Here is a 24,756-nt window from a genome sequence, read left to right as displayed (position 1 = left end):
TGGACCCCGGTCAACACCGAAGACACCGTCCACATGATGAACTCCGTCCACTCCAGATCTCCGACTGACCCCTGCCCTCACCACGTCTTCAACAAAGCCGACGCTGTCATCGCACCCCACCTGCGGGACATCATCAACACCTCATTAGACACCGCCACCTTCCCCGAGAGCTGGAAGCACGCCGAACTCAGCGCTCTACTCAAGAAACCTACAGCAGACCCCACCGAACTCAAGAATTACCGCCCCATCTCTCTACTCCCGTTTCCAGCCAAAGTCATCGAAAAGACTGTCAACAAACAGCTGGCCGCCTTCCTCGAGACGAATGGATCCCTCGACCCATCGCAGTCCGGATTCCGCGCCAACCACAGCACCGAGACCGCCCTCATCGCCGCCACTGACGACATCCGAGCCCTGATGGACAACGGCGAAACAGCGGCCCTCATCCTCCTAGACCTCTCCGCGGCTTTCGACACGGTCTGCCACCGCACCCTAGTGCAACGCCTCAGCAACGTCGGAATCCAGGAGAAGGCACTGGAATGGATCGTCTCCTTCCTCGACGGAAGAACACAAAGAGTCCGCCTACCACCGTACAAGTCAGAGGCCACCGAAGTCATCTGCGGCGTCCCTCAAGGATCCTCGCTGAGCCCCACTCTCTTCAACGTCTACATGAGCCCCCTCGCGGCCATCGCACGCCAACACAACCTCAACATAATCTCCTACGCCGACGACACCCAGCTGATCCTCTCCCTGACCAACGACCCCGCCGCCGCCAGAGCCAACCTGCACGAAGGGATGAAAGAGGTAGCCGAGTGGATGACGACGAGCCACCTGAAACTGAACTCAGATAAGACGGAGGTCCTCATCCTGGGCTCCTCGCCCTCCGCCTGGGACGACTCCTGGTGGCCCCCCGCCCTGGGCACCGCACCCAAACCGACGGACCACGCACGCAACCTGGGTTTCATCCTGGACTCCTCCCTCTCCATGACCAGGCAAGTCAACGCCGTCTCCTCGTCGTGCTTCAACATCCTGCGCATGCTTCGGAAGATCTTCTGGTGGATCCCCACAGAGACCAGGAAGACCGTCACCCAGGCCCTCGTCACCAGCCGACTGGACTACGGCAACGCACTCTACGCCGGAACCACTGCCAAGATCCAGAAGAGACTCCAGCGCATCCAGAACGCCTCAGCCAGACTCATCCTCGACATCCCACGACACAGCCACATCTCCGGACACCTAAGAAACCTGCACTGGCTCCCGGTCAACAAGAGAATCACCTTCCGCCTCCTTACCCACGCACACAAAGCTCTCCACGATCAAGGCCCGAGCTACCTCAACAACCGCGTCAACTTCTACGCTCCCAAACGCCACCTCCGATCTGCCAGCCACGCCCTCGCCGCCGTCCCACGCATCCGCAGAGCCACTACAGGAGGAAGGTCCTTCTCCTACCTGGCCGCCAAGACCTGGAACTCCCTCCCGGCCGACCTGCGCCTGACCCAAGACCACCTCTCCTTCAGGAAGAAGCTCAAGACCTGGCTGTTCGTGGTTAGTGCAAGTAAGGAACAGAATAAATTGAATGGCCGTTCTACTTTAGTGTGGTTTTACTATCGTCTCCGGAAGACCAAATGACTGTTCTTCACAGACACTTGTTATGCAGATTGTAGAGGACACTCTCACCTGGGAGGGTATCTTGGCGCTGAGCAGGTGTGAGTCTGTCCTTTCCTCTCCCTCTTTGTTTATTGAATTAAAACAGTGTATACGAACATGAAATCAAAAATGTTGCTCATATTCCAATAAGAGAAATTATCAGTGCAACTTATTTATATGTACACTTAAACCATAGTAGGATTCTTGCATCAATACTGGTCATTCTATTTTTTGTTTGTTATTCCTCAGATACATTCATCGATTATCTACTATTAAAGTTGGAGATGATTTTGATAATGATATGAACGTAGTATAGCTGGAAAAGGCATCTCTTATGCCTTCATTACGTGTTAGCCCTATGTTCATTCAGAGATATTGTAGTGCCTGAATTTGAATTACTGGCTCCTATCTCTGCACCAAAGTCTAGCCATTACAAGTTGTTTCCTTCAAATGGGGGAATAACTTTTCATATCCGGTCTTTCTCTGTGCTTTGCTAGGTAGTTTTCTCTATTTCTGCAAAAAAGTCCACATTTTCTACCTGCTCTGCTCAGCAAGAAAGTGTTGTGTCAGCAAGAGTTGGAGGGTGGGTAAAAGGCCAGAAGTCCAGAACAGGCTTTTACCTGTCCAGGGGGAGCATTGTCTGCTCCCTCTGAATGCTGCAGGGTGTCTGTGTGGGTCGGGCAGTGTTGCTACCCACAGCCCCTGCTGGAACAGGCCCAGTGTGTCTGGGCCTGGAACTATCAGTCTGGAGTTTTCAGACCCGATAATTCTGTGCTTGGACATACTTGGAATTGCGAATTGAAGTATTTGACCCGTAGTTATCACTCTGTGGGAAGTACCCCAACTATTAATGACGACCTCATGCTTCAGCAACAGCCCTATAAAGAAAGTCTTGACGTACCAACAGGATGACATTGAGGAACAGGTATACAACATAGAAAAGTCCAGCTGACGTAGTCTGTTGTGTTATCGAACCCTACATCTTTAATAAAAGATTGTTTTAATTTCTGGAGCTTGGACATTGTACATCTCTGACCAGCTTATCAATGTGAAGAAAATCATTCAATTAGTTTGTAACTTGTCAAAATTACGCTTATGTGTGAGATTTTAACACACACAGATGCGTAATTTTGTAGAGAGATGAACACAGTGAATTGTTATCTTTTAATACATAAATAACACAATACCCCCCTACCGGGGGAACCGGGGGAACAAAACTTGATAGGGCAATTGCTGATGCCTTCTGTTAAGAGATATAATCAGGTTTCATACTTTATTTTAAATTGTCAAGCTGGGGCTATTCTAGATCACTTCTATTAGCAAGCATTGGCAAAGGCAATAGATCTGGCTTGCATTTTGAATGTCAAGTAAAGCATTTTAGAAAAACTTGCCTCAATGGATAAGCAAAAACAACACGCATTGGCATAGCCAATAGGTCTCGCTTTTGTGACCTTATAAGTGTTTAGCCATGCAACACTTGATGTTGTTTAATTAAGGATATTGTGCTGGATAACTAAACACTTATAATGTCCTATCGGCTATGCATTGGGGGGTCTTATAAGTGTTTAGGAGGAGCTATTGACTTTGCCAATGTTTCTAAGCTGTGCAGTAGAGAAGTGTGACGGCTGTGCAGCATGTTGAGAAGTTGTAATTAAAAAGTGTAAGAAGAAATGAGTGATGCTGTGGTGTCATTGAGGGATGCTGTACTGGCCCTTATTTATGTTGTGGTGGCGTTGAGTGCTGCTGTGTGGTCCTGTGTGATGCTGTGGTGGTGCTGACTGATGCTGTTGTGATGCGGATTGATGCTGTGGCGCTACAGAGTGATGCTTTGGTAGCATATAGTGATGCTGTGGTGGTACTGAGCGATGGTGTGGTGTTCCTGAGTGATGATGTGGTGGTGCTGAGTCTTGCTGTGGTGATGCTGATTGATGCTGTGGCGTTGCAGAGTGAAGCTGTGGTAGCATTTAGTGGTGGTGTGGTGGTACTGAGTGATGCTGTGGTGTTCTTGAGTGATGCTGTGGTGAAGGTGAGTGATGCTGCGGTAGCCCTGAGTGATGCTGTGGTGGTGCTGAGTGATGATGTGGTGGTGCTGACTGAGGCTGTGGTGAAGGTGAGTGATGCTGTGGTGGCCCTGAGTGATGCTGTGGTGGCCCTGAGTGATGCTGTGGTGATGCTGAGTGATGATGTGGTGGTGCTGACTGAGGCTGTCGTGGTGGTGAGTGATGCTGTGGAGGCCCTGAGTAATGCTGTTGTGGTGCTGAGTGAAGCTTTGGTGGTGCTTACTGATGCTGTGGTGACGTTGAGTGATCCTGTGCTGGCCCTGAGTGATGCTTTGATGGCCCTGAGTGATAATGTGGTGGAGCTGACTGATGCTGTGTTGATGCCGATTGATGCTGTGGAGCTTTAGTGTGATGTTGTGGTGAAGGTGAGTGATGCTGTGGTGTCCCTGAGTGATTCTGTGGAGGTGCAGAGTAATGCTTTGGTGGTGCAGAGTAATGATGTGGTGGTGCTGACTGATGCTGTGGTGGTGCTGAGCGATGCTGTGCTGGCCCCGAGTGATGCTGTGGTGGTGCTGAGTGACGCTGTGGTGGTGCTGACTGATGCTGTGGTGCCGCTAAGTGATATGGTTGGGTCCTTGAGTGATGCTGTGGTTGTGCTGAGTGATGCTGTGGTGGTGCTGAGTGATCCTGTGGTGTTTTTGAGTGATGCAGTGTTGGCCCTGAGTGATAATGTGGTGTCGCTGAGTGATGCTGTGGTGGTGCTGAGTGATGCTGTGGTGATGCTGAGTGATGCTGTGGTGGCGTAGAGTAATGCTGTGATGGCGCTATATGCACTATATTATCTTTTCTGCTTGTCTCTTCAGGGAGTTGGGATTCCCTTTTTTAATGGTTGCTGTGAAAGTTTGGTTTAACTTTCACTGTACATAATATTCTGCATAGCCTTCCAAAGAGATAGATCTGTCTTCAGTGTAGTCCTGATTGGTGTAGTGATATCACATTCTGCTATCTATGTACAGAGTCCATTCTATATTTTTCTAGCAAAGTGACTCAGACTGTGACACTTCTCGATGTGCATGGCAGCAAACAGTGACATCACTGTACAAAAGTAACATCAAACTGTGACGTCACTCCATGTGTATGACATCAAAAAGTCACATCACTGCAGTAAATTATGAGTAGATTGTGATACCACTTCCTCTGCTTGACAGCAAACTGTGGCACAACCCATGTGTATGTATCATGTCAGACTGTGACATCTGTGCTGAAACTTAGCATCAGAGTGTGAACAGGTTGTGAAACATGTTTGGCACTTGATGTCGTACTGTAACATTCTTGCTCTGAAAACCTTTTATGCAACACTCAACAAATCAAGCATCAGACAGTATCACAGCATGACCTCAAATTGGAACAAAACTCCAGGAATCTAACAGCACACTTTAACGTCACTCTAGAGTCCTGAGGTCACCCTTTGGTAACACGAGAATCTTGTGGCATGTCAGGAATTACATGATTCTGACGTCAAACTGTAACAAAACTTCAGGAACCAGACCGCACACTGAGAAGTCGCTCTAAGAATACGAGATGAAACTGTGATGTCAATGCAGAATCTGACGTCAGCCTTTAACATAACTCCAGGAACCTCCTGTCAGACTAACATTGCTCTGGAAGTGTTGCGTCATGCCAAGAACCGGCTGTTATGGTGTGACATCACTGCAGGAACCCACTGGTTGACTGTGACAACAGTACAAGACCTACCAACAGACCACGACATCACTCAGGAAACCTATCAGCCTGCCCTCTTTCACGAAAACCATTTCTGTTGCCATGTTAATAATACATTTGGAAAATACATGACGCTTTCAGTGTTGAAAGCGAATCAAATAATGCATAGCTTAAAAGGTAAATACAACAAGCATTGGCCGCGCGGCCGTAAAAGTAACGGCTGTGCGGCCGTGAAAGCGAAAGTGATCATGGGGGAAGCACGCGAGTGGTGCGCACGCAGCAGTAATCACGCCATAATGCACCTCTGCTCAAGCGCGCCCCCACACACATGCACTGCAAACTGTAGACGGCGGTAGCATTTTTTAAAGCCCTTACTTAGTCTCGCCAGACCAGTGTAAGCGCTGAGTCAGGTGAGACCTAAAAACAATTATTTTTTTTCACTAATGTTTTGTAAACTTGCTGGCGCCAACCTTGTACAGCGCTCTGATACCCCTGTGGGTCTTGTTCGCACGTTATAAAACTGCAAATAAAAAAATAAGGCATCTTTGAGATGATGGATTTAATGTGTGATGATTCAGCCTACTTTGGGGATGGTAAAATGCAGTGCATGCCCAACAAAGGAAGCGGAATGATGCACCCGACAGCCAAGAGCTTTAGGTGAAAGAGATCTACTCCTCTAGGTGAAGCACTAGTCCACTCAATGCCTAGTTTTTTTTTTTTTTTAAACTTTATTTTGCAATATGGTAAAAAGGAAAAATAAAAAACAGGCGACATACCTCCACGAAACCCCACACAGGGGGCGCAAAGAAGGGGGAGGGACTCATCTAGAGGGGAGGGGCGATAGAGCTCCATAGTCCATCCATAATAGGAATTCCAGTCCAACATAGGTAGTGGTAGAGCGAGGCAGCGCTCAAAGTCCGCTCGTGGCACTGTAGCCCTCCCCAAGCATAGTTAGTCGCAACGAGAGAAAAAGGGGAAAGGAGAACAGAAGACGAACACCCCAACTATCCCCCACCCATAACCCTCCCCAACATCACCCTCCCCCCAGTGACGGCGACTAGTATTCATAGCACTCAACTCAGGCATTCTTGAAATCAAATCTGGAAAAGATGGAGAGATCACAGTGTTGGCGGGCACACAGCTGAGGGCAAACCTCGGGATAGAAATCTCACAAGTGGGCCCCAATTATACATGAAGTTCTTAAAGTGCCCCAGGAAGATGTCAGAGAGGCGTTCCATGCTTAACAGACGCCACAGTCGGGCATGCCACAAGGAAATAGCCGGGGCAGATGAGGATTTCCACGCTGCCGCTAGGGTCTTTTTGGCCGCCCCCAAACACAACCACATCATTCGCTTATCCGCCCTGGTCTGGTGTTCAAGCAGCGGGTCTCTAAGTCCCAGTAGGACAAAGTCCATGGAGTTCGGTATCGGGAAACCCAAGATGTCTCTAATGTGGGATAAAATCTCAGCCCAGTACGGCTGGATGGTAGGGCAGTCCCACCAAATATGTTTAAAGTCTCCTAACATCCCACAGCCCCGCCAACACCTATCTGAAGTAGCTGGGAATATGCGGTGCAACTTGGAGGGATATAGGTACCAGTCAAAGATGACTTTCATATGCGCTTCCCTGAGGTCAGCAGAGTGATTGTGTGCTGTCACGTCTCTCCATAGGGCCCGCCATTCGACAGCAGAGATGTCCCTCCCCAGCGTGGATTCCCAGTGATCTTGGTATCGTGGGCGCGGTGACACGGCAGAGTCTAGTAACAGCTTGTACAGGAAGGAGACCGCACCCCTCATGTTAGTAGTGTGAAGAAGGAAGGACTCAAATTTTGACAAGGGTCTGGTAGCCGCGTCCACCACTGCAGGCGATGTAGCCCAATGCAGGAGTTGGAGATGCCTGAAGCGCTCCGTCGGGAGGACACCATAGTCCCTCATACAGTTGTGAAAAGTGAGGGGCTCGGCGCCATGGAACAAGTGGGTGAGCGCTCTACAGCCACCCTCCCTCCATCCGTCAAACGGTCCCTCCTCCAGAGCCGGTGGAAAGGCCGGATTGAAATGAATTGGTGTGAAAGGGGACGGGAACGTGGTCCAGCGGTCGTCACCGCTCACCGTGTCCCACACCTTCAGCACTGTGCTCGTGGGGGTGCTAATGTAGGCATTCCTGGGGCGGTCCGCCTTAGGTTTCCAGGCTAGGTCCCAAACGGAGCGGCCCGCCACACTACGGTCCATGTGGAGCCAGTGCTTCTCCGACTGCTGCTGGGACCACTCTACCATGACCCTCAGTTGGGCAGCTTTGTAATATAAGTGCATGTCCGGAAAGCCCACCCCCCCCTCCAAGCACGGGCGCCTCAGGACGTGGAATGGGAGCCTTGCTCGGCCACCCTGCCAGACATACCGGAGCATCATGGTCTTCAATTGGCGGAAGTAGTCCAGCCCTATCGGAATAGGTAACGCCTGAAATAGATACAACAGTTTGGGAAGGAGCACCATTTTAAGGGCGTGCACCCTGCCTAGCCACGAGATGTATTTAGGCTTCCAGCGTTCCAGCTCAGCCCTCACGGAGGATAGCATCGGAGGGAAATTAGCGCGGAACAGGGCATTCACGGTAGAGGTCAGGCGTACGCCCAAGTAGAGCAAGGACTCTGAAGCCCAGGCAAGTGGAGTGAGCAGTCCGGCCGCTTGCACCTCCCCCGCCGAGAGAGTCAGGTTGAGGATGTAGGATTTATCGAAGTTTACCTTAAAGCCCGCCACTTCCTCGTAGGCCGAGAGTACTGAGTGGACATGTGGTAGCGACCGCGCCGGATCCCTGATGGACAGCAGAACATCGTCCGCAAAGAGCGAGATCTTGTGCTGTTCGCCCGTAAAGGGAAGACCCAAAATCCCCTCATTATCCCGGACTGCTAACGCTAACGGCTCAATACTCAGAGCAAAGAGAAGGGGTGAGAGGGGACAACCCTGGCGCGTCCCTCGGGAATGGCGAAAAGGCGTGGATCTATGGCCATTGACCAATACACGGGACGTGGGACCACTGTAATTAGCCTCAACCATCTTCACGAACGCGGGTGAGAAGCCGAAAGCCACTAGCGTCCGATGTAAAAAGCCCCAGTCGACACGGTCGAAAGCCTTCTCTGCGTCGAGCCCCACGAGCACCGCGGGTATGTGGAAGCGCTCCACCTTCTCGATGAGGTGTATGACGCGGCGCAGGTTATCATGGGTCTGTCTGCCCTTGATAAATCCCGATTGATCAGAATGGATCAGGGCCGGCATCAGGTCCTGCAACCTAGTCGCCAAGATAGAGGAATACAGTTTGGCGTCTATATTGAGAAGTGCTATCGGGCGGTAGGATGAACACAGAGTAGGATCCTTCCCCGATTTGGGAATAATGCTGATTAGTGCTTCAGCCATAGAGTCTGTGGTTCTGCCATCAATCGCCATGGCGTTGAAGAGGGAAACCAGGTAATCGCATATTTCAGAAGCAAATGTTTTGTAAAAGAGGGCCGTGTAGCCATCAGGCCCTGGGGCCTTGTGCAGCTTCAGGTTTTTGATGGCCTCCAAGATCTCCTCCCGGGTGATGGGGGAGGATAGCGATTCGTTCCATTCTCTAGAAACCTTCGGGAGAGACAGGCCCTCTAGGAATTTGGACTGTGCGCCGGGATCGAGAGTGTCACTCGAGTAGAGTGCCGCGTAAAAGCGCCCGAAGATGGCTGCTTTGTTCGCGTCTCTATGCTGGACAGAGCCCGCCTGGTCGCGAATACCCCCGATATAGTCCCTCTCGTGTTTATCCCGCAGTTGTCGGGCCAAATGACGCCCGATCTTGTTGCCCTGGGAGTAGGAGGTACGCCTGAGTCGCAGAAGGGTGAATTCCGCCCTGTTATTGTAATGGGCCCTCAGTTTCCCTCGGACCGCTGTCAGGGGGCGTAGGGTCACCCTAGAAGGGTTCGCCTTGTGGGCCTGCTCCAAGGTAGCCAATTCCAATTCCAAAGCCTCCCTCTCCTCGCGTCGCAGTTTATTCAGGTTCGCGTTGAGAGCGAGGCACGTGCCCCGCAGGGAGGCCTTGCAAGCGTCCCACGTGGTATATACCGACGTGTCCGAGGGTGGGTTAAGGAGGAAGAAATCACCAATTGCCTTACGTAGCGCCTTACACGACGTCTCATCCCGGACCAGAGCCGCTGGAAAGTACCACTTACGCCAACCATCCCCCCCAGCGGCCCAGCGCAGGCCCAGAACAACAAGGCTGTGATCCGATAGCGAAAGCGGAAAAATATTCGCCAGTTGTACATCTCCCCGAAGAGCCTGGTTGAGTAAGATATAATCAATACGGGAGTATGTGTGGTGTACGTTGGAAAAGAAGGTGTAGTCTCTGGTCTGTGTGTGAAGAAAGCGCCAACCGTCAAACAACCCTAGATCTCTCAACTGCTGCTTAGTTTTGTCCGAGAAGACGCCTGTGTCCGCCCTGCGGCCCCCAGAGCTATCCTGCCCTCTATCCCACACCATATTGAAATCGCCTAGCATCATTAAGTGACCCTCCACAAAGTCCCCCATTCTGTCCAGCAAATCCTGCAGAAAGCCATTCTGACCCGCATTAGGGGCATACAAGACAGCAAAGGTACACAGGCGGTCCCGCAACAGACCTTTCACCAGAAGCCAACGGCCGTCTCTATCCGCACTCACACCCATGGGCTGAAAATGAAGGGAAGCCCGAAAGAGTAGGGCCACCCCTCTGTGCTTCGTGGCCGCAGAGGCCCTGTAGATAAGGGGGAACTGCCGATGACGAAGCCTCAGTTCATCTTTCCTAGCCAGATGGGTTTCCTGGAGGGCCACTATATCCAGATGGTGATCTATGATGTACTTCCAGAGCTTCTGCCTCTTCTGTGGGGTGTTAAGGCCCTTGACATTCCAAGTCCCTACGCTAACAGGCATAAGGGCTCATATAGATACCACTCCATGCTCACCGTCAAACAGCCACGAGGTCCGCACCAGACTCGTACTAGCCCCATAAGCCAAACCCAAAGAAATAGAACATCCACGGGTTCTCTAGGGAAGAAACCCAGCCACAACCAACTCAGGAGGCCCTCCCGGCCACCCCGCGAGTCCCAAGAGGCAACCACATCCCCAAGGCACATAAGGGTCAACAAGGACAGTTCCCAGAACCCTACGTAAAACACAAATGAAAATAACGATAATGAACCTGTCATTTCACATTCACCACACAGTGTCGCCGCCACCCCTCGAACTCCCAACCCCAACCCAAAACACCCCGCTATGTCATCCATAATCAGAGCGTCAACAAACCCCCCCAGCACCCCTCCAAGAACAAAGAACAACAAAACGCCACTCAAGGCACTGAACCTGAACCTCGCAGTCTTCAGTTCCAGCAGGTCATGGTTCAAAAGTCCCCCACTGGACTGTAATAGGGGCAAGGGAGTCCACCTCGGGACCCCCAGGTCCGAAATCCGGGGTGTCTTCTCCAAAAGTACCTTAGTACCCCGAGGACCTCAGGCCAAGAGCCCTCTCCGACGCCACCTCGCTGAAGTGGGGTCAAGCTGCTCCAGAGCTCAGTTGGGAGTCCGCCACAGTGGCGGAGGCCACCGAGGCTACCGCTGCGTCTCTCTCCTGTGCACTAGCCGCCGAATCTGGTCGCCGCCGCTCCGGGGATGGGCCCACCCTGTGCCACGAGGAAGAGCGCCGTCGCCCACGGAATGGCGAGCCACGTGCCTCCTGCGATGGTGTCGTCTCTTCGATGCCCAACAGCTCCTTCGCCGCCTGCAGGGAGTTGATCTGTCTCAGTCTATTCTCCCACCGAAAGACGATCCGGAAAGGGTGTCCCCAGGAGTAGGACACCCCGCGCTCCCGGAGGAAGGCGGTCACAGGTCGGAAGTCCCTCCGCTTCTGCAAGGTCGTCGCCGCCAGATCCTGGTAAAGCTGGGGGTGATGGCCCCTGAATTGTAATGAAGAAATGGTTCTAGCCTTCCTCAATATCCTCTCCTTCATCTGAAAGTCATGCACACAGACGAGGATGTCCGGTGGTGGGCCCCCCCCTCTCCTGGGTAGCCCCACTCTGTGCACTCTGTCCATCAGGATATTCCGCACTTCTTCATCTTCTAGGATCTGAAGGAACAAGGCGTGGACGTACCCACGCAGGTCCCCCGCTTCGCCATCCCACGGTACCGCCTTAATACGGATGTTATTTCTTCTGGAGCGGTTTTCCAAATCCTCTGTGTGGGTCTGCAAGCTCAGATTCTGCTCCGTGAGACGTAGGATGTCCTGCTGGAGCTGGTGCACATCATTCGCCATGCTAAGGTCATGGTCCTCCAGCGTCGCCACCCTCTCGCCGATCCCATCGACATCCCTCCGCACCTCCCTGAGGTCTGAGGCCAGCTGTGTGCGAAGTTCGGTAATGTCCTCCTTGATGGTAGCGAAGAGTTCCTTCATGAAGGCCTTGGTCGCCGGTGCTTCATCATCCGACTGTTTAGAGGAACCACTGGCTCCCGGCGACGCAGGTTGCTGCGATGATTTGGGGGCCCCCTCCTTCCCCTTATTCCCTCCTCTGCGCTGTGAGTTGGACATGGCCGTGAACTCCGTCACACTCCTTCCACCAAACTGTAGACAGCCGCAATCGGGAGGACAAGTCACAGACAAGGGACTCACAGTGTCGGGCCTCCTGTCGGCGGTGTAGTTCCCCTCTTCCCGTGTTCATGCAGGCATGCCCAGGCGGCAGGGCGGCTTCCTCCTCTCAGGGCGTTAGGCACCCACCTCCAGCGTTCACAGGACCACGCGGGCCGTCGCGGGAAGAGACCTCCTCCCGGTGGTCAGTGAATGCAGTTCGCCACCATCCGGTCTCCGTGTCCTCCAGCTGCGTCCCCTCGTCTACTTCAGGGTGCAGGGGGCAGGCCCTCAGGGTTAGCGGTCAGTCGGTCGCAGGTGTGGGGAGAACGCGGTGGGCGTCTCCAGCCAGCAGCTCAAGCCAGAGAGACCGCGAGGACGAGCGCCAAACAGGGGTTCACCAAGATGGCGGCGCCAGCCTGCACGGCGGGACACCCACCTCAGGCAGCTAGTCGTCCCGACCGCCGGTGCGTGCAAAGTGCTCCTCCGGGCAAGGCCAAGCAACGTTGGGGGGGCGCCCCTGTTCGCAGAAATTGTGATAGGCGATGGACTCCCAGGGAAGCTAGTGAATTGTTTCCTCAAGCCCCCACGCGGCAGCACCCCTGGGACGAGGAGCGTCCTTGAAGGCAGTCACCAAAGTTTTTCCTCCCTGCACCGATCTTCCCCCAGGATGGGGACATCTCAATAATGTGGCGCTCTCCCCCACCGGCCGCCAAGCAGGGTCCCTCCAAGAGGCCGTCTCATGTGTTGTCGCGGGGAGAAGCAAGTCCTCGGCCTCAGCAGTTCGGTCCCCTCGTTCTCCAGCCAAGCCCCTTCCGCTATGCCTGGACGCGTGAGTCACCACCACGGCCCCACTGCTCAGCCAGCTGTGATCGTGGGGGGCCACTCCGGGTCTCCTCCTCGGCAGCAGTCCGCACCCGAGATAAGCAGGCCAATCGCCCACCAGGGAACCTCCAAAATGGCGGTGCCGGCCCGCCCGCCGAGTCCGTCCACCCCAGGCAACAGCGTCCTGGTCACTCGGACCAGTCCATGGGGTTCCTCGCTCAATGCCCAGCAACGTTCAGGGTGAGCCCACCGCAGTACAGGATGCAGGTAGGTCGATAGAGCCGCCGCCGGTCAAGCCACCGCCCAACCAGTCGAGGGCGCCGCCTCAGATCCACAACCGGGCCAGGTCACGGCTGTTGCGACTTTCCTCACGCCCTCCGCCGGCTCCGCTCACTCCACAGTCGCGCTGGCTCACCTCGGATGCGTCATGGCGGTGGGGGAGCGAACCATGCTCCCGTCCAGTCTGCCTCCGCCGGAGCTCGGTCCGCCCGTCCTCGGCCCTTCAGCGCCGTAGCCGACGAGTCTTCCACTACATCGCGCTGTGATCAGCGCCGCCACAGGCAGAGTACACTCCGCTCTTTCCAGGCCTACGCCGGGGCCGGCAGCACAGGATGGGCCCCAGAAGGGCCGGGCGACGCTCCAGCCGGGCCGGACCTCCCAGCACGCGAGGCCGCTGCTCCACAGGCCGCAGCTCCGTTCGGCTCCGGGGGGGATGCGCGGGCACCAAATCGCCCCGCTGTCGGCACCGGAGCTCTCCGCCAGTCTTCGCCTGCAAGGCAGCGCCGTGCAGCACTCCCGGGACCCCGCTATCAGAGGCTAATTCGATGTGGCGTCGGAGAGGCTCAAAGATGCGACCTACTCCGACGCCATCTTGGCCACGCCTCAATGCCTAGTTTTAAAGAACTGTTAACAGTAGGTCCAGCAGTCAGCTAGACCTTAACATGAGAATCTTGCCAGTTTAACAAAGTTTATTTAATCTGTTTGTTGTACAGTGTATGTGTATGTCAGATCTTGGTGTCAGAATATAATTTGGTTATTTTTACTGGTGTTAGAAGGGCACACATCAACAAAAAGAGAGGTAGGGAAAAAGCAACACTCTTAGTCCCCACTATAACTAGAAAAATAACAACAAAAGAGTGTTACTTGGTTGGAAACACAAAAGTAAACAAGCACAAGTGATCAACAGCACCAATTAGGTTTGTTTAGAAAGCCCTCACTGGGTGTGACCATTCACCATCACGTAATGTTATTGGAAACAGACCATCCAATTTAGTTGGCCTTGTTTACCAGCACATTTTTTAATATGTCCTTGGTGATCAGTCATTAAATCAATTTTTGATACATACAAGGCATTTTTAATTCACCACATCACTCTGTTCACGTAACTCATCACCTAGCCTTCACACCTTCACATTACCCGCTACGCAGTTAATCTGGCTTTGAAGCACACTGGGGTGACATTCGGTCACACCCAGTGGGGCCCGATGATGAAGCATATCACCGACCAGGTCGGTGAGTGAGGGCTTTCTAAACAAACCTAATTGGTGCTGTTGATCTCTTGTGCTCGTTTACTTTTGTGTTAGAAGGGCACAGCCTTTCAAGTGACTCGCCAGAGATTGGAAATTGACCCAATCCGAACATGTACCTATACATAAACTTATTTTTTCCTGTTGGCTCCTATTTTATTAATATTTTTGAACGATTTTGGATGTTTATTTTAATCATATGTTCAATATGTGTTTATTAGCCACCCATTGTGTGTTGTCATGATGCTCAAAAGTCAATTGCGACAACATAATTACTTACCACTTATGTTGCTTCTGTTTTTCAGGTTCCACATTACAGGCATCCATTTGAAGAAGAAAAACCAATTGACCTGGAAAGCTCCGGGGACGAAGACTCATTTGAGGATGATGGAATGGACGACGTGTATTCCGGATCCGGATCTGGAGGTCAGTGAAAGAGAGGTGTACCTTTTAAGAGGGGGAAGAGAAGGGAAATGCCCTAATCAGAAGGTCGGTGTATGTCACGTATCGAAGCCATTAAGTGACAAGGGTGGTCTAATAAGTCTTCCACACCTTGGACCAAATATTTGGTAGATCTTCAGTACTGGCAAAGTTAATCATTCCCATTTCTTTTAACAGAATGTAAATTTGTCTTGCATGCATGTTTTTCAATTTGCATTGATGTACCTGTCCTGGACTCCCGTGAGCTAAAACAAGTTGGCTACGGATTACGACCTCTCCAGTGCATGTGCCAACATTATTCTATAAAGTATCCTTCACTTAGTGTTTTTTTATCTTCCTTGGTACTTTCTTTTTTTTGTCCATAACATTGCATAGTTCTCAGAAGCCCTATGAGAGCAGTGTTTGGGGGCAATGTTCTCGAAGGTGGGATTTCCTGAATGAGCTACAGGAAGACCACCCCTCCTCGCCACCTGAAGAAAGATCACCCCTCCCTATCATCTAAGAAAGACCACACACCCACAGTTTGAAAGAGAGCACAGTGCTTCAATCTCCAAGGCCTCACCTTCTTGTTATCTGAAAGAGAACACAACCCCGTAATCTCCAAACCTCCCTTTCCTGTCATCCGAATGAGAACACACCTCCCCTTTATCTGGAAACCACACCTTTCTGACATATTAAAATGACGACCTCTCCCACATCCTGACAGAGAACACAGCCCTGTGATCTCAAAGAGACCACTCATCCAGTCACTTTATGCTCCTTCCAAGATTAATTTCTAAGGAGAGCTGCAGTATTTTGTGCATGAGTACTCAATGCTTGGTCATTGACACAGTGGCTGTTCGTTAAGTAACACTAGCATTTGCAATGCAATAAATCTCGCATATTTTAGAGTTAGAGCTATTGGCGTTGTAAATGGCAATGTCTTTCACCTATGTGTTTTGGTTTGGAGTGTAGTGGATGTATGAACAGAGACACAGCACTGCCTAGAGGACATAAAATTGAGGAGTTGCCGACAGGACCAGAGAAGCAGCTAGCAGCACAGCTTACAGGACTGAGAATGAGAAATTATCACTGTGCCCAGAGATACTGCTGCAGCACTTCCTAGAGGACTTAGAATGAGGAATTACCTACAGTACCAGAGTAGCAGAGGACACAGAATGAGGAATTACCACTGGGACCAAAGAAGCAGCTAGCGGGACTGTATAGAGGGCTAAGAATGAGGAATTAACAATCGGACCAGAGAAACAGCTAGAAGCACGGTCTAGAGGACATAGAATGAGGATTTACTGGCAGGACCAGAGAAGCAGCTGCGACTTACTGGGCGACCTTGACAAGATTAAGGACAGGGGAGCTTTTCAAACAAACGAACAACAGCTGCATGCTGCAATATAAAACTCCCCTCCACCTTCAACGCATCATCACAGCTTTTTGGTAATAAACAGCTTGTCTCAGGCATGGATGCGCTTCACGGCAAGGCTGCAGGGAGTGCACGCTGCTGAGCCGGAAATTAACAAAACAAGTAGTGTGCAACACTAACCTATATGGCCCATTGTGAAATAATGCATGTAACAGGCGCAGTCTTCAGGGCGTGACCAATCCAGCATAAGGGGGGATAAATGTAAGCTATAAACCAATGAAAACATAGGATTAATGAAAAGCACATGAAGGAGCCAACCAAAATCGATGGACGTCCGTAATGGCCATACACTGTATACTGCTAGGCTCGACCTAAAAATGCATTGGAACTGCCTAGTTTGCTGCTTGCTCATTAGCTCAAGCAGTATATAGACCTTTCTTGGAATGTCAAAGGTTGGGAATGCAGATCTCCGTTAAGGTGGTTTTATTGGCCACATACCACTAGTTCACATCTTATGTGAAATGAAACACTCACTCTGCCTGACTGCACCCTGCACCCTGCAGTCTAACATTTATAATTTGTGCCTCAGACATCCAAATTTTTCCTCTTGTCACCCCCGCTCTCCTCCTTAGGATAGTCACCCTAAAACATTGATTTTGTTTCTCCATTTTCATCTGAGTTGGCTAGTTGCCCTAAGTCAGGTTTGACACCTTCAGCCAGTTTTGGCTTTTTAGGAAATACAACTTTGCATGCAGGGGTGGGGGTCCTGCACCAGGTTTCTCTTGGGAATAACAAAACCAAAATAATGAAACCAGGACAAATAAGGATTTGCATTGCAATCGGTCTCGCATTATTAAAGTTTGAGTTATTAGCATTGCTAAATAATGCAACATAGCTCAAACTTTAATAATGCGAGAACTATTGCATTGCAAATGCTTGTTTTTATTAACTTGGAGAAAAGGGGGTGTGTGAAGCTGAGCCCTCCTCTCCTATGGGCCAGCGCCCCCCCCCTCCCCCGCAGCACAGACGGCAGATTGATATATCTACGAGGGCTGTCAGAGCTCGCATTTGAACTTGCAGCCAAAAGTGGCTGGGTGGCTCTCCCCTCACTGCCCAGGCTCGGACCAGATGCACAGCACCCACACTCACCCAGGAAGGAGGGCATCTGCCAGGCGCCCCTCTCCGACTGGAACCCTCTGAAGCCGAGGCACCCCAAGCACTGGACTCGCAAACACCGTGCACGGGATTACAAGACTGGCCACCCCACGACCGACACCAGCAATTAATGCACCCCGTGGACTGACCGCCTTCTTCATGTAACGCTCGGCTCGCTCCGCACATGTCCGTCAGGCATATGCGGTGAGACCGCACTCGCCGCATGGATGCAAGCTTGCCTGAAGGCAGGATCCCGCGGAACGGTGGCGAGGGCGTGGCTGGTCGATCGAAGCTGGCGGGTGGGAGTGTAGAAGGTCACGCGGTTGTTGAGGTACCTGGGGCCCAGGTCGTGGAGAGCCTTGTGTGGGTGGGTGAGGAGTCGGAACGTGATTCTCTTGCTGACGGGGAGCCAGTGCAGGTCTCTCAGGTGTCCGGAGATGTGGCGGTGACGGGGGATGTCCAGGATGAGTTGTGTGGAGGCGTTCTGGATGCGTTGGAGTCTCTTCTGTAGTTTGGCTGTGGTTCCAGTGTAGAGGGTGTTTTCGTAGTCCAGTCGGCTGGTGACGAGTGCCTGGGTGACCGTCTTCCTGGTTTCGGTGGGGATCCATCGGAAGATCTTACGGAGCATGCGTAGGATGTTGAAGCATGAAGATGAGACGGCGTTGACTTGTCTGGTCATCGAGAGGGAGGAGTCCAGGATGAAGCCCAGGTTGCGTGCGTGGTCCATTGGTTTGGGTGCGCTGCCCAGGGCAGGGGGCCACCAGGAGTCGTCCCAGGTGGAGGAAGATGGTCCCAGGATGAGGACTTCCGTCTTGTCTGAGTTGAGTTTCAGGCGGCTGTTCATCATCCACTCGGCTACGTCTTTCATCCCTTCGTATAGGTTGGTTCTGGCGGTGGCTGGGTCGTTGGTGAGGGAGAGGATCAGCTGAGTGTCGTCGGCGTAGGAGATGATGTGGAGGTTGTTTTGGCGTGCGATGGCCGCGAGGGGGCTCATGTAGATGTTGAAGAGGGTGGGGCTGAGCGACGATCCTTGTGGTACGCCGCAGATGACTTCGGTGGCCTCGGATCTGAACGGGGGAGGCGGACTCTCTGAGTTCTTCCGGCGAGGAACGAGATGATCCACTCCAGAGCCTTCTCTTGGATTCCGATGTTGCTGAGGCGTTGTACTAGGGTGCGGTGGCAGACAGTGTCGAACGCTGCGGAGAGGTCCAGGAGGATGAGGGCAGCTGTTTCCTCATTGTCGAGCAGGGCTCGGATGTCGTCAGTGGCTGCGATGAGGGCGGTCTCGGTGCTGTGGTTGGCTCGGAGGGGTCGAGGGATCCGTGCATCTCGAGGAAGGCAGCAAGCTGTCTTTTGACGGTCTTCTCGATGACTTTGGCAGGAAAAGGGAGGAGCGAGATGGGGCGGTAGTTCTTGAGGTCGGTGGGGTCTGCTGATGGTTTCTTCAGGAGGGCGCTGAGTTCGGCATGCTTCCAGCTCTCCGGGAAGGTGGCGGTATTGAAGGAGCAGTTGATGACGTCTCGGAGTTGGGGTGCGATGACGGAGGCGGCCTTGTTGAAGACGTGGTGGGGGCATGGGTCGGTTGGTGTTCCGGAGTGGATGGTGTTCATTGTGTGGATGGTGTCTTCGGTGCTGACCAGGGTCCAGGCGTGGAGGGTGGTGGTGGGTGGCATCGGTTCGGTGGTTGGGTGCGTGGGCTGTGTGCCGAAGCTGTTGTGTATGTCGGCGATCTTGCTGTATAAGAACGAGGCGAGTGAGTCGCAGAGTTCTTGCGAGGGGGTGATGTCGTTGGTTCTGGCGCTGGGGTTGGAGAGCTCTTTCACGATGCTGAAGAGTTCCTTGCTGTTGTGTGAGTTGTTGTCTAGTCGTTCCTTGAATGCTGTATTCTTGGTGGTGTGGATCAGCTGGTGGTGTTTGCGGGTGGCGTGCTTGAGGGCAGTCATGTTGTCTGTAGTCTGGTCTTTGTGCCAGGCTTTCTCGAGGGTGCGGCAGTTCTTCTTGGAGTTCTTGGGATCGTCGTTGAACCAGGAAGCTTTCTTGCTGCCGGGCCTGCTGGGATGGTTTTTCAGGGGTGCGAGGTCGTCAGCGCAGTTGGTGATCCACTGGTTGAGGCTGTCGGCTGCTTGGTTGGGGTCCGTTGATCTGGCGGGAGGATTCAGGTTCAGGGATGTGGAGAGCTGGTCGGAGGTGATCTTGTTCCAGCTCCTTCGGGGAACCTGTTGCGGGTGGCGGTGTGTCGTGGTCTGTCCAGTGGAGTCCGGTGGAGTGGCTCAAGGCGATGTCCTTGCTGGAGGAGAAGACGGGGTCAAGCGTGTGTCCGGCGTAGTGGGTGGGGGTGTTCACCAGTTGCTTGAGTCCGAGGTTGTCCAGCAGGGTGGTAGTGTTGCTGTCATTGTTGTTCTCCAGGTAGTTGTAGATTCAAACTATTACGTGATAGCAGCAGTGGCCTGTGCAGGCAAGAGTGGTGGGGCCAAGTTGGGGGGGGGGGATTTTGACAGACGACTACAGAAAATTAATTATTTCTTTAATTTTCCCCTGTGGTCGGCTGTCGAATCCCCCCCCCCAACCAGGTCCCACCTCCCCACTGCTCTTACCTGCATGGGCCACTCCTGCTTGATAGGTTGGGGTACACGTCCACTTACAATTTAGTGCCTTCTCAAGAGAGCAGATGGCCAGTAGGACCCACAGTAAGGGCCTGATTTGAGTTATTTGTTGGTGTAAATCGTAGGAGCCAAAGTAATTGTAGTCTTCACCTGTCACCGTTTGAAGAGTACTCTGAGATCCTGTCTTTTTGCCAGAAGCAGACTAGGTTATAACCTGGAAAACAAACATATTTTTGGTGAGGCTGGAGCCAAGTCGATCATTTGTTACGCTTGTCTGCCATTTGACCGACTCTTCACCAATCCTGACGGTTTTTAAAGGAACCAGATTTGTGGTAAAACTCTGTATTTGCCTGTCAGTCTCCTACCACAGGCTGAAAAGGAGGGTGGCTGTGGTGAGGGATGTGGCACCTTGCTTGAGTGTTGATGTTGGAGGTCACAACCGGGTATGAATGTACCAAGGTTGTAGGAAGTAGGGGTGGGCAGAACTCGCAGAGTTTTACTCCATGGAGTAACCCATAGTCTCCGCTACACTCCATGGAATTGCGGCACCTTCGCTGACTTTTGGGCGCGGGGAGCTTGTCCTGTGCTTTAAAATCAGCGTGAACGGCACCATGTGGCACGACGGAGGATGCTGCTTCTTTCTGCTACTAGAGCAGCACATTTCTCACCGCAAGCAGCAGCTTTCTCAACTCAAGCGGGTCAGACCAGTCGCGACCGTCTGACCGTGTTGAGAAATCTCGTCAGAAGGCGGTCTAGCTCTCGATTTTCTCGCTTGCCAATTTACCGTTTACGAGCCGCGTGCGAGAAAAACCTCAACCACAAAACGGTTGGCGGTGTTTTTCGGAAATGCCATGCTCCAAGTGGAGTGCTGAGTTGGCAAAACTCTGCAAACTTCGCCAGATGAACAGTGTTTACCACCCACCCCTAGTAGGAAGGCTTTCAAACAGGTAGAAAGACCATTTACTAAACATATGCAGAGGTTTGGAATTCCTATAGTCCGACTCCCAGGACATATTGCTTGGGGTAAAGGACAACAGGTTTTCATGTTTATTTTGGCCTTGGGACAAGTAGGCCTAACCCCCTCCAGTACAAACCGTTTGGCTGCCAGTTTACAGTACCACATTATGGATCAGGGAAGGGCATTGTCTGCAGTTAGGGTCATATTTGAGTCCATACGTTAAAGTTGTTTGAACTTGTATTGATAGGACATTAAGGCAAAGCCTTTATTATTAGGGTGAGCGCTCTAAGGAAATGTAAGCTCGACTGCCCTGCTGACATTGGTCCCAGTATAAAAATGCAGAATTAATGAGTCTTTGCTTTCAAATTAAATGTTCAAGGAAACATGATACTAGGCAAAAACGTTTTGCTAAACTACTGTGAAATTTCAGGTACTATTTCTTTGAAGCATCCTTCTACTAAAATGTGTTAATGCATGCTAGTATTCCCCAAAAATATTCATAATGGAAAATCAGTGCAAACAGTTTCAACAAGATTATGGGAAACCTGAAAACAAAAAATCATTGACAAAGCCAATAAACCTGATATTGACGGTCTGCCTTTTAGTTTTGTCAATGCGTGTCTTGTTTTGACATGGTTTTTATAAAACGTTATTGTTGTGGGAGCTGCCAGGCTCTCGCCATTATAAAAAACATTGGCAAAAAGCAATAATATTTTTGGTGTCAAAAAATCAAACATTGCCACAATAGTCTCTGGCACTAAACAAAGCTATTTTTGTGCCTATATGCTCCTTGTGAAAGAGCAGAATGTTGTCCCTCATACTAAAGCCAGTCTATAGATAGATAAATAGATATGGAGAGGTAGAATTTTAATAAAAAGAAAAAATCTTGGTAAACTCGAGACCTAATTAAGGGTCCAATTCTTAAATGAAGTAACAGAAGTGCACTCAAGGTATATGCCCTTGCACTAGTGCAGATTTACAGCTTTCATGAATTCATAATAATTTATAGAAGTAGGCCAGGAAATCGCATTCCTAAAAAAAATATTTGTGAACTGCATTTTAGCATGAGCAAGCATACATGTGTAGATTTCGCTCATGTGAAAATCTGTTGAGCGTTTACAAGTTCACTTTCCTTCCAATCACTTTTCCCTACCATGGAAGAAGTTTTATTTCTACCCTTGTCAGGAGTACATTGCCTGCCTCTCTCAGTGTGGGAAAATATTAGAGAAAAGCTGGTGAAACCCCCTAAAACATGCAAGGTTTGCAGACTCCAAAGCGCTTTCCAACCCTGGAACTATTGCTCTACGCTACCTCCAGCCCCAACATGTAGCTCTGTGGAAAGGTGGCATAATGCAGGCATTGCTAGAATTCATACCCTACTATAGCATGGGCCCTGGCATAATCAGAGAGGTTACTATCAGAGCTCTTTAATAACAAGATTAATATAGCCGCATTACGTGGCACCAAAGGGACAATTGGACTTTTTTATAGGATAAGTAGATTTATGAAGGTACCTTTCCCATGGACAAGCAGATATTTTGTTAAATTCCACACCCCTGCACATTTGTGCTTGCTCTTTTTTTGTTTTGAATAGAAAAACCATATTTATCCATAGATTACCTTGCTTGAAAATGCTTTAAGCTTGTGTTTTGATGGATTATTAACCAGATGTTTGAACAGCCTCGAAGGATGAGTACATAGGAAAATAAAGTAATGTTTAAAATAATATTGCCCTTGTACTGGAACAATAATTTGAGTTTTCTTCGAAGTTGCAAAGTTTAGTACCCACTCCTTCAACTTTTTTTATGTGGTGCGAAATCCATTAATAAAGCAGTCTATGGGGTGTGTTGCTTAAGGGGTCCGAATCCCATTACTGCATGTTACTCTCTAAGGGATAATCATTTTTATTGAGATATTCTACAAACAAAATCGCAATAGAACTATTGAACGTCTGCCTTTTCTGTGCTTCAATTGATGTTTTTCTTTCTTTTTCAGATTTTGAACTGGAATCTGGAGTGGATACAGAGGTGAAAGTCACGACAGAGTTTACTAAAATATTGTCTACCACACCAGCCGTGCTTCCTGTGACGTCAGTACAGCCTGTAGTGACTCCGTTTGAAATGCTACCCTTTGAGGACTTGGTCACGGATGGGCGACCAACCATCCCCCCGTTCACAGTGAGAGGAACCTCAGTGCCAGTCATAACAAGCCACAAAGTGGCAACCACCACACCTGCCACCCCAGCCCCCACGACTGCTGCGGCACCAGTGGCTGTAGCCACCTCTGCCCCCATTTCCCCAACCACGACCACAGTCAAACCCACCACCGTCCGGCGGGTGCTGCCTCCTGTTGTCACTGTGTCAATGACTAGGCCAACTACACCTGAATTGAACACAATCAGTGAAGAAGTGACAGAAAGCTTATTGGAAGCAGCTACCTCTATGCGTATCACCACTAGCAAACCACGGCCACGGGTCATCCCCAAACCCACAACCTCCAGAACCCAAGAGGTCACGTCAGTCATAGAAAGGAGCACAGCGCCCAGCACCACAACCACATTGGCGACCACGGAAGCACCCCAGGTAAGTCTGATGCCTCGTGAGGCATGCATGCTTTCAAATAAGTTACATTTTTCAAACTATTTTTTTATCCACAGGAGGGGGGTTTTAATGCAGACAGTACCTGTAGGTGGTTAGTGCTACAACAAAGCAACAGGAAGAGGGACTTCAATGCAGGCAGTAATTGCAGCCATTGGGCCCTTCATAGATGCACAGGTGAGTGGGCTTTACGGTCACACAATACTCACTGACAGCAGGTCTTTCAGAGAGAATTTGTGAGAGTGGCCTATATGGATGCTGTACTCCTAGCTGGTGTGTCATTCAGAGATGCACAGTCCAAACTCAGGGTGAACATTTTGGTGGCGCTCCTCCAGCATTGCACAAGTGATGAGAGTTCAAATGAAGGCGGTACTTGTAGCAAGCCAGCCTCTCAAAGAGGCACTGGGAGGGGTGATGGGCAAAGTAGTTAAAATTCAGGCAGTTGTTGTAACTTGTATGTTCTTTAGAGATGCTCAGTCTGTGGTCCACGTGTGGACAGAAGTCATTGTGAGTGAAGAAGAGGGCACACTCCGTAAGTAGCCTCAAGTGGAGAGCACAGAAGGTAGATACGGTATTTCAAAAGTAAAGTGATCTAAAAAAACTGCATCTAAACACCTCTAAAAAGCAAAGATGCAGAGCCAGTTAGCACAGTGGTGTGTACCTCTGTTAGCATGCAGCCAAATATTCGTCGGAACAAAAGAAGTGTAGAAGTATGGCAACATCACAGCCACAGTATGTTGCAGAACACAAAACTGCTACACCCCATACTTGGGGGAGCAGTTCAAGGCGCTGGACAGCACAAGCAGCAGGGATATCTAGGCACTCCCATCCTCCCCAAGCCCAAGAAACATGTCCCTTGTCCTGCAGAGTTATTCATCACCACCCCCCTCCCAAATGAGTGTTCAAGGATAGCCTTAATGCAGATGCTAGTGTTCCCCGGTTCCTGGGCCAAACTGGAGTCTTAGAATGGGCTTGGCTGTCTTGGTGTGGGCTCAGCCAGAAAAGACCAGCAGCTTGTTTGAGCTTATTTATAACCATAGGGTATTCTGATCTTCAGGTATTGGATAGTCTACTGTTGTGGGACCTGGCGAGTTTGCCGATCTTGACATGGGCTGAGTCAGAAGAGATAGGCAACTTGACCACATTCAGATAAGTTTTAGGATGAAGTCCAAGGACAATTATGATACAGACACAGGTCATTTCCTGCAGGTTTCAGAGTCTTTGCAGGGTCTCCACCTGAAGAAACAAACAGTTTGACTGTAATCAGAAGTTGAGCACGGATAACCTTGAGGCAGGTTCAGGTAGTCTCCTGTAGCGGATCCTACT

At 50.9% G+C, this 24,756-nt stretch overlaps 1 protein-coding gene across 1 annotated transcript in view; it reads left to right on the top strand.

The window, feature by feature from the left end:
- Window positions 1-24,756, top strand: part of SDC3 (syndecan 3) — a 544,130-nt gene that overhangs the window by 434,757 nt on the left and 84,617 nt on the right. Inside the window, exons 3-4 of the mRNA XM_086956820.1 lie at window positions 14,625-14,745; window positions 22,829-23,415. Of these exons, the coding sequence (XP_086812946.1) occupies window positions 14,625-14,745; window positions 22,829-23,415 (708 nt within the window). The remainder of the gene's footprint in view (window positions 1-14,624; window positions 14,746-22,828; window positions 23,416-24,756) is intronic.

This window comes from Lissotriton vulgaris, chromosome 2_1, assembly GCF_964263255.1.
Source record: "Lissotriton vulgaris chromosome 2_1, aLisVul1.2, whole genome shotgun sequence".
NCBI classification, from domain to species: Eukaryota; Metazoa; Chordata; class Amphibia; order Caudata; family Salamandridae; genus Lissotriton; species Lissotriton vulgaris.
Note: the sequence above shows the minus strand (reverse complement) of the source record. Positions and strands in the feature narration are given on the sequence as shown.